The 10,649-nt window shown below is 47.8% G+C and overlaps 1 protein-coding gene across 1 annotated transcript; it reads left to right on the top strand.

Moving 5' to 3' along the window:
- Positions 1-2,871: 2,871 nt before the first annotated feature.
- On the top strand, positions 2,872-5,586 carry LOC136793075 (tetrapeptide repeat homeobox protein 2-like). The gene is given in 5 exon segments (XM_067019643.1): positions 2,872-2,879; positions 3,770-3,843; positions 4,053-4,222; positions 4,809-5,345; positions 5,347-5,586. Coding segments are annotated over 5 exon segments (1,029 nt in total).
- The last annotated feature ends 5,063 nt before the right edge of the window (positions 5,587-10,649 follow it).

Here is a 10,649-nt window from a genome sequence, read left to right as displayed (position 1 = left end):
TGCGCTTGGGATGTTGAACTCAAGGGAGTTTGCCAAATACGAGAAAGAAAAGCAGCTCCCAACAGCTGGGAGATGGTCTGGCACTCGACCAAGCCTTGGTGACCTCCTGGTGAATACAAACCACTTCACAAAGGGTCAGTCTTTGATCGTGTTGAAGTGATCTCTTGGGAATAATGTCTGAACGCAGAGAGAAATACAAACATTGTCCAAACCACAAAAGTGACCCATGTACCCCATCCAAGCTAACATGAGTGACACGTTCTATACAAATCACAGCTCTAACCACACTCCATCCTTCTCACCTTCTAGATAAGATACTTAATCTCAGAGTTACTCCCATTTCCTCACAGCATCTAGCCCACAGCAAAGCCACTCTTTTTTTCCCCCCAACTGTGGTAAAATACACACAACGCAAAATTTACCATTTTAACCATTTTTAACTATACAATTAGGTGGCATTAATTATATTCACAATGTTGTGCAAGCGTCACCACCATGCATCTCCAGGACTTTTTCCATCAGCTCAAACTGAAATTCTGTTCTCATCAAACACTACTCCTGGGCTTCCCTGGTGGCACAGTGGTTGAGAATCCAGCTGCCAAAGCAGCGGACAAGGGTTCGATCCCTGGTCCGGGCAGATCCCACATGCCGCGGAGCAACTAAGTCCGTGAGCCACAACTACTGAGCCCACGTGCTGCAACTACTGAAGCCTGTGCGCCTAGAGCCCATGCTCTGCAACAAGAGAAGTCACCGCAATGAGAAGCCCGTGCACCGCAATGAAGAGTAGCCACCGCTCGCCTCAACTAGAGAAAGCCCGCGCAGCAACGAAGACCCAACGCAGCCAAAAATAAATAAATAAAAATAATAAATAAATTTTTTAAAAAACAAAAAAAAACCCACCACTACTCCTCTCCCACAGTCCCTGATCACCTCCAATCCACTCTCTGTCTCTAGGAATTTGTCTATTCTAGGTCTTTCATATAAGTCCTTGAATCTTTCTGTCTCTACAAATTTGCCTATTCTAGATACCTGGTATAAGTAGAATCATGCAACATGTGTCTTTTTTGTCTGTCTTATTTTACTTAGTATACTACTTTCTAGATTCATCTATGTTGCAGGATGTATCAGAACTTCCTCTTTAAGGGTGAATAATATTCCATTTTATGGGTATACCATATTTTAGTGCTTCATTCATCCATCAATGGACATCAGTGTTGTTTTCACCTTTTGTCTATTGTAAATAATGCTGCTTTGAGCATGGGTGCACAAGTATCTGTTTGAGTCCCTGATTTCAGTTCTTTGGGGCACAAAGGTCACTTCTTTAGGAACCTTCCCTGAAGTCATCTAACACAAGTCCAAATCCTATACAGGTCCTTCCAAACACCCTCTTACTGAAATGCCCCTATGGTTCCCATGGTATGTGTTCTCCCTCATTGCAATGAGACAATACATTTGCTAAAATACTGGTGCTTTCTTGATGGTCTTTGGCTGACTGTATTGTCAACAATCACCAAGTATGTCTCAAAAACCAACCTACACCCCCAAACATGAGAAAGCCAGATTCCCCAACCCCTCAGCTACCAATTCGAGTCATGGAGCCTCTTCTCAATCTTTGCCCATCTAGGGACTTCCCTAGTTGCCCAGTGGTAAAGAACCCACCTTCCTATGCAGGGGACGTGGGTTCGATCCCTGGTCGGGGACCTAAGATCCCACATGCCACGGGGCAACTAAGCCCGCTCACCACAACTACTGAGCTCGCACGCCTCAACTAGAGAGCCTGCGTGCTACAAACTACAGAGCCCACGCTCTCTGGAACCCTAGTGCCACAACTACAGAACCCACATGTCCTGGAGCCTGCGTGCCACAGCTAGAGAAGAGAAAACCTGAACGCCACTACTAGGGAGGAGCCCGCGTGCCGCAAAGAAGAGCCCACTGGCCGCAACTAAGACCCGACGCAGCCAAAAAACACAAAAAAAACCAAAAAAATCTTTGCCCAGCTAAACATCACTATGTTCCATTTAATTTCCTTTAAAAAGTAGGGAGGGCTTTATCTACCCTGGGGCAAGGTGGAGGGAAGAAAAATCTCCCATGAGAATTCATAACCACGAGCCGGTATTCATAACATGTGTGCCCTCAATGTACACTTCCTATGTGGGGAAAAAAAATCTAGAGCTAAGAATTGAGTTTAAAGTGGTCCCAGTGTGTGATGCCCCAAGGCAACTAGCAGAAGCAAATTTAAATCCTTTTAACCCAAAACATTGTTGCATGTTCGAATTTCTAAAGTTTAATGGGGGGCGAAAAGGGGCAGCAAGTGTGTATAAATTCCAAAATGGTAGTGTGGGAAAAATGGGTTGAAAAAAAAAATCTAAGGGAAAAAACCACACACACACACACACACACACACACACAAAGTATGGAGGCTGTGGAGGGGTGGTGGGGAGGGCAAGGGAGAGATTGGGAGTCTGGGATTAGCAGATGCAAACTATTATATATAGAATGCATAAACAACAAGATCCGACTGTATAGCACAGGGAACTGTATTCAGTATCCGGTGATAAACCATAATGGAAAAGAATATGAAAAACAATGTCTATATATGTATAACTGAATCATTGTGCTGTACAGCAGAAATTAACACAACATTGTAAATCAACTATATGTCAATAAAATATAATAAAAAGTAGGGAGAAGGTGGCCTCGAGTCACATCTTACAGATCAAGGACATTACTAGACTCTCCCCTGTCGACAGCAGCTCCATCAACTGTCTTGGTGACCAATGTATTCCCAGCGGCCCAAGAAGCAGAAGAGGTGTCCACGTATGGCAAAATGTTGCCAGAAACGGAGCTGAGTATATGTCCACTTACGCTAGAATGTTCCCGTGAGCAACAGTTCAGAGTGACGTAAATCGAGTAGCAAGTCCTCTCTGCTTTGTTTCCTGTTGTATTTGATCACTTACTTAATTGTCATCTCCCACTGATTTTAACAAAAGTCCCCTGGGGATGAGCATAATAAGCTGTGTCCACCCCCCCCCGAACCCAGGAGACCCTGGCACAAGCCAGGAGTTCAGTCTGATGTTTAGTCCCAGGTCTACGCAGCCGGGAGAGGTGGGAAGCCGGGCTCCTGAGACCCAAGATCCTGAGTCGAACAGGCCTACCAGACCCAGCTCATTCATCCCCAAAGGGAAGAGGGCAGGACTCAGGCTGTCTGAACACAGAGGGTTATTAGCAGCTCCCAGGAAAGGCCCAGCGAGTAGTAGCTGCTCAATTAAAAAAGGATGAATCAATTATTGCATCTCCTGCAAGGGAGTGAGTCTGGGGGCGGGGCAAGAGAGGGTGGGTTCCAGGACCCTTAGGGTGTGCCCAGGTGGACACAGCATAAAGCCGGGATGTAAGCCCCAGGCCCTGTGAGCAGAGCCTCAAATGCAGACAGCAGAGCAGCAGTGAGGAGGAAGCGAGAACCCAGGTCTCTCATGGGTGAGTCTGGGCCACCGAGAGGGGCCTGGGCCGGCGGTGGGGTTGTGCAAGGGGTGTCCTAGGGCCAAGGCTGGGAGGCCTCCTGGGCGCCCAGAGAAGGGCCCGGCTGTCCGAGAGAGCTTCCCGCGCTGTGCCGTGGGGAGGGCTTAGCGGAGTCTGGGGATGGAATTACATCATTGGGGTGACATAAGCAGAGAGCCTGGCACGCAGTGGTCCCCTGTAAACGTCAGGGTGGCTCCAGCCCTTGGAGGGGAGAGGGGCAGCCCTAAGGAGCCTGTCCTGCTTGCCTTCCCAGGCTGGGGGCCCTGGAATACTCCAGGAGCTGTGATCAGGCCCATCTCAAAGCTGTGTTCACTGAGGCCCAGAGAGGTACAGGGGCTGGGGCTGCAGTACGGAGAGCCTGAGTCTGACCAACAACACCTGGTCGCGACGCCGCAGGCTTCTCCACGCACTGCCTGCCGCCCTCAGGCCTGAGCCCCTCGGCTGCCCACAAGGGCCTGGCGCAGGTAGGGAGAGGGTGCCAGGCGGGCTGGGGACTGTTGCTGGGGCTCATGTGACCCTGCTTCCCCCTTGGCCAGGCCCCACACGGAGCTCAGGACCCCCAAAGAGGCGGCGGCAGGAGCGCACCGTGTACACCAAAGAGCAGCTGGACGTGCTCAAGGAATACTTCCAGAAGAACGCGTACCCCGGCTACCAGGACCGCCTGCACCTGGCGACCAGGCTCAGCCTAGAGGAGCACAAACTGCAGGTCTGAGGCGCCCCCCAGGCCCCGCCCTTCCCCGCCCCTCCCCGCCCCGCACCAGACGCGCTCCCAGCTCGCCGCTTATCCAGTGCGCTGCCTCTGGGCCACCTTTCCGCCCGCTCGCTCTGCACGAGGGGATCGGCCAGGCCAAAGGGGTCCGGTGCCGCCCTGGGTCCCGCAGCAAGCGAGGGGTCTCCCGGGTGCGGAGCCACGGCTGGACCCCGAGTCCGCCTCAACCCTGTGCCCTACGAGCCCTCCAACCGCACCCGGCCGGGACTGACGCCCCCCTCGGTCTCCCAGTGCCCAGACCTCAGGGCCTCTGAACCCGCGGACCCTCTCGGGCAGACCCCTTCGTGGCCCCCAGGCCCCTGGGTGCCCAAGCCCCGCCCCTCCCGCCCTCTGCACCCCTCCTGCCCTCTGCACCCCTCCCCGCGGCCTCCTGAACCCCAGGGGCCGCAGACTGGGTCTGGGAGCGGGAGGCGGAGGTACGGCCGTCTTCTCAGCGGCGCGGGGCGGCCTCACACCCGGCGCCGAGGCGAGCGCACGCAGCCTCTCGCCTCTCACGCCGCGTCCCGGGCCCCCGTTTCCCCAGGTGTGGTTCAAGAACCGCCGGGCCCAACGCTCCCGGCTGCAGCGACTGGCCGAGGGCCGGCGCCAGAGCGCCCGCGATGCTCCCGCGGACCCCGGGATCCCCGGCGCCCCGGGCCCCGCGCCCGCCCCCGTCACTGCTGCCGCCGCCGCCGCCGTCGCCGGCCCCGCGTTCCCAGACGGCCCGGGGCTCCGCAGGCCGCCTCCGCGCAGCCCCGCGGGGGCGCTCGCCGCGCCCGAGCCCAGCGTCTCCAGCCGCGGCCGCGCCCCGTGGGCCCCGGCACAAGGCGCGCAGGCGCCCGTCCAGGCTGCTTCGGCCCCGGCCCCCGGCCCAGCCTGGCCTCCGGACCCCTACGCCCCCAACTTTGGCCCAGATCCTTTTCCAATTCCCGATTTTACAGCGGTATTCTCACCCCAAGACCCCTCCCCCGGGTCCCCCTCTCCCTTGATGTCTGGGTCCCCAAAGAGAGATGAGTCTGTGGGTGAGCACGACTTAGACCGCAAGTGGTTACTGAACTTATAGGGTCATCTGTCCCCGCAAAAGCCCTGCAGACCCCGCGGGGCCAGAGGGGACCAGCGCGTTGTGGGCGCGGATGCAGGAAGCGGTGGCCGCTTGGGGTTCACAGCTGATTGCTCTCAGCCACTTGTCCACACCTCCCTCGATCCAGCCTGCGGAGGGGGCATTTTTGTGTCACTGTGAGGCCATCACGGGTCGCGCAGCTCTGAACGTCCCCCCGCCGTTAGTGTTTGGGGGGCACGTGGGCATTTCTGTCAGTGCCTAAGTCAGAGGTGGAATTACGTTCGCAGTGTACATTTCGCTTTCCTGGATGCTCCCAAGAACTTCCTATAGGACCCTCACCAGCCTCGTAGTGAATTTAATTAAAATCGCGTTAAATCTTTACTTTCCCTTGATGTCTAGAAATTTTTGTTTTGGCTTGTCCCTACCCTTGCCTGTAGTTTCAAACAAGTGTGGATTTTTAAAAGTGCATTAAATCCATAAACGGTTTTGGAATTAATTGACATCTTTACAAAACTGAGCTTTCCAATCTAGGTATATTACTTATTTATTCATGCATTTGGTCGTCTACAAAGACTCCCCATTAAGTGTTATTATTTAACCACAGTAGGTCTTATGTATATCTCTCTGTAGGTTTATTTCTAGCACTTTGTTATTGCCTGACATTTTAGATGGTATTGAAATGTTTATTTTATAATTTTTATTTTATGATTATAATTTAATTTTAAATTAGAAAATTTTAATTTTATTTAGGATTTGACTGATATATTTCTTTTGTATCCAGGGACCTGGCTCAATTTTTTAAAAAATTCTAACAGCTTATCTGGATGTTGTTTTGGGCTTGATAATTTGAAAATTCATAAAGTTCATGGTCATCTGGTGAACGCTGTTTCGTACAGAGCCAGGGAGTGTTATCCCCTCCTTGGTTTTACCAAACGCTGTAGGAATATCTCTCATCCTTCCTCTCCGCACCTCTGTCTCCCCATCAACCTCTTCCTCTACCGCCCTCCTGTGGCCATCCTGGCCCCTGAGTCTCCCCACAGCCGGTCCTCTGACCCTGTCCTGGTCCCATTTAGCAAATGCTCCAATCCTCTTAGGCCAGGCCAACCTCAGCAGAGCAGAGAGAGAATTAGATCAGATTTGGGAGGGGGGCAGTCACGTGCCAGGCTCTGGAGTGGAGTGCTGGGGGGAGGGAGAGGCCGACTCCCAGGATATAATGAAAGCCCCTCTCGCTTACCCCACAGACTCTGGTGAGAATGTACACACACAAGACCACTGAAACCCCACCCACTCAAACCCTGACACTGTAGTGGAGGGCAGGGAGGATCTAATTTTCCCTCTATTCCAGGAGAAGGAGCTGAGGTGGGCAAGTCCCTATGGGCCTTCTGGGGACAGGGGAGGAGGGAGATAAGATTCAGATTCACCCTGGGCAGGGGGGAGGGAGACCGGTGCCCCTAAGTATCCTCCCACCCCCTCTGAACCCAGGAATCTTGGCCATCACCTAGGAGGCTCTCCTGGGCTCAATTCCACCTCCCCTCCACAATCTCAGGCTGTGTCCTGACCATCCTGAAAGGAAGCCCTTGGCAACCACCGTCCTGCTTTCTCTTTCTATGAGTCTGACTATTTTAGATTCCTCATCCAAGTAGAATCATGCACTATTTGTCCTTCCATCTAACTTATTTCACTTATCCTAATGTCCTTCGGGTTCATCCATATTTTCACAAGCGGCAGAATATCTTTCTTCTTTAAGACTGAGTAATACACCATTGTTTGTATATACCACGTTTTCTTTACCCACTTATCTGTCGAACATTCTCCAGGTTAGACTATAGGTTAGGCTAAAGCAGTGTTTTAAATAGGGAAAAACTGGCATGGAAGATATCCAAATTCATCTGCAGGAGAATGGGTAACTACATTATAAATCTCAGTACCTAATACTGAGCTAGTTATATAATCAACATGCAGTGACACCCAAATATAAAATACTGAGTGGACATGTAAGTTGATGAATGCATTATACAGTATGCCATTTTTCTAAAGTTAAAAAAAGCCTCCATAAATACATAAATATATTGCTTATGGTCAAACTCCACATAGTAAGAGAATACTGCTTGTTGGGGAATTATATACTTCAAAGTCATAAGAACAATAAATTGGAGAGATACAGGCAATGGAAAGAGAAGGCGCCTTAACTGCTCCATAATTTTATTTCTCCATTTTATTAAAAACTGACATAATTTGAGGTAATACTTATATTATTTCTTTACCAATCTGTATGAATGAAATGAAACATTATAAACATTTTTAAAAAACTGGGACGCCGCAAGGTGAACTAGGGCTACTCTGAAAATTCTTAACAGTCGAGTCATCAAAGATGCAGAGATGTGATAATTCAAGACTCCAGGATAAAATAACAGCTTTTATGCAATTACCGCCAGTCATTCACAGGTATAAGGACAGGAGAACAAATATCAATCTCCATATAAGAGCTAGAAGTTTTGGAACATTATCCCCATGGGAACAGCTATTGAGGAAGATCTGTTATCTTCTCCTGGAATATTTTATCAAAGGTTTCAGCTTGGGCCACCATGAAGTAATTTTTCCAGCCTCCAGTAATGCCTGACGAACATAAGATAGAGAGATCAGATCTAGCGGAAGATCTGAAGACCCCAATACATATCTTCCTGGATCTATTTCTTCTGTCTACTTGACATCGGAATTGTAGCTAATATAGCAGAATGACCAATGGTTCACTGGTAGGCTTTTTTTTTTTTTTTGCAGTACGCGGGCCTCTCACTATCGCGGCCTCTCCCGTTGCGGAGCACAGGCTCCGGACGTGCAGGCTCAGCGGCCACGGCTCACGGGCCCAGCCGCTCTGCAGCACGTGGGATCCTCCCGGACCGGGGCACGAACCCGCGTCCCCTGCATCGGCAGGCGGACTCTCAACCACTGCGCCACCAGGGAAGCACTCAGGCAATATTTTTAAAAAATTTTTTTTATTTGCTTTTTTGGCTGTGTTGGGTTTTTGCTGCTGCGTGTGGGCTTCCTCTAGTGGCAGAGAGCAGGGGCTACTTGTAATTGCAGCACGTGGGCTCAGAAGTTGTGGCTCATGGGCTCTAGAGCATAGGCTCGGTAGTTGTAGTGCACTGGTTTAGTTGCTCTGTGGCATGTGGGATCTTCCTGCACCAGGGCTCGAACCCGTGTTCCCTACATTGGCAGGCAGATTCTTAACCACTGCGCCACCAAGGAAGTCCTGCTCCTCAGGCATTATTAATTAAACATACTAAAGGAAACCAATAGTGTTGCCTGAGCCCACACACTATAAAGTAAAAACTGGGGGCTAATATTCAGGGACTAATAAAAGCAAATTTTAAAAAATGTAGTTGGGTAAATCAATCTTTTGATATCAGTTAGGCAGCAGACCAGTTCTTTGGGAAATTAAAAGCAACTGTCTTTGTCTTGCAAATCTCTACAAATTAGAAATGTAAATATAGCCCACAATGACATGAAACTGAACCTAATTCGCTCAATCAGGTAGACTCTGAAACCAAAGGAAAAAAAGGATGAGGGGAGTAAATAGGTCTTTTTATTTTTTTTTATTTTTAAACAAATTTTAAAACTATTTGAAAAATAAAATGTCCATTTTTTTTCACAATCCTTTTATCTTTTTTTTTTTTTTTTTTTTTTTTTTTTTTGCGGTATGCGGGCCTCTCCCTGTTGTGTGTGGCCTCTCCTGTTGCGGAGCACAGGCTCCGGACGCGCAGGCTCAGCGGCCATGGCTCACGGGCCCAGCCACTGCGCGGCACGTGGGATCTTTCCAGACCGGGGCACGAACCCGTGTCCCCTGCATCGGCAGGCGGACTCTCCACCACTGCACCACCAGGGAAGCCCCACAATCCTTTTATCTTTGTGTTATAGTATATAAAGATGTAATCTATTAGGAAAGCATCAATAAAACATTAAAAAACAAAATATTGGTGTTATAAAGTCAAGTACACATAAACATGTGTATACACATTTATATTTCTTTGTTTTTTTTTTCCATGCCCCCTCCCCTCCTATTTCCTTGTATTTTCCAATAAAGGTAATAAACTGCAAACATTCTAAAAGGACAATAGGAAACTTTTAAAATATCCTTGGAACCTTCAGAGAACATTTTTATTTTGTTGAGACTTCCCAGCTTCTCATGAAGTTCCAAAATGATAAATAATTGAGCAATTTCAATTGTTGTTTTGCCAAAAGGTATTGTGTGTGTTTTTCTGTTTCATCATGACTTGTGAAAAATTCAGCTGTGTCCTTGGTCCTAGCTAGCTAGAGCTGGGAAAATACAAAGCCATTCCATTATGGCTCAGAGAGGACTTTAAAAAATTTTTAAAATTTTATTGAAGTATAGTTGATTTACAATGTTGTATTAATTTCTGCTGTACAGCAAAGTGATTCATATATATATATCTGTATATATATTCTTTTTCATATTCTTTCCCATTATGGTTTATTACAGGATATTGAATATAGTTCCCTGTGCTCTACAGTAGGACCTTGTTTTTCCATCCTATATACAATAGTTTGCATCTGCTAATAGCAAACTCCCAGTCCATCCCTCCCCCCACCCTTGGCAACCACAAGTCTGTTCTATATATCTGCACTTATGTTTCTGTTTCATAGATGAGTATATTGGTGTCATATGTTAGATTCCACACATAAGTGATATCATATGGTATTTGCCTTTTTCTTTCGAACTTCACTTAGTATGATAATCTTCAGGTCCATCCATATTGCTGCAAATGGCATTATTTCATTCAAAAAGAGGCCTTTTTAGACTCAAGCTGCTGCAAAGTCTCCCTCACCCCAAACTGAATTCACAGAGAAATATTTTTAGGACTATTAATAAATAATGTTTGCTGCCACACTAAAAAGTTTTCTATAAAAAAGCACAAGGTTTTGGAAATCATAAATAGTGTCTATAATGCTGCCAATCTACAGAATGCTAATATAAAAGACAGTTTGTAATTGCTTACACCTTAGTTAAAATAAAATTTGAGTAAATACATTTAAATATTAAAAGTAAGCTGGTACAAAACTAGACTTTTGTTTTCTCTCTGTGTTAAGAGAACAAAGGTTTTTTGGAATATTGATCTGCTTTTGACAACGGACTGTAAAGTTTCTTTACCTTTTCAATAATCTGTGGTAACTTTCTGTATTTGCCTTTAAATTTTTTTATTGTCACTTTAGTTGAATGAATAAGTACTGTTTCACAATAACCTATGATCTTATTTGACCAAGTATTTTAAAACCTTTTGATATCTTTAACAAACTTCCCCAAGTCAA

This window comes from Kogia breviceps, chromosome 18 (assembly GCF_026419965.1).
Source record: "Kogia breviceps isolate mKogBre1 chromosome 18, mKogBre1 haplotype 1, whole genome shotgun sequence".
Taxonomy (NCBI): Eukaryota; Metazoa; Chordata; class Mammalia; order Artiodactyla; family Physeteridae; genus Kogia; species Kogia breviceps.
The sequence above is the reverse complement of the archived record's forward strand: the minus strand, read 5'-3'. Positions and strand labels throughout refer to the sequence as shown.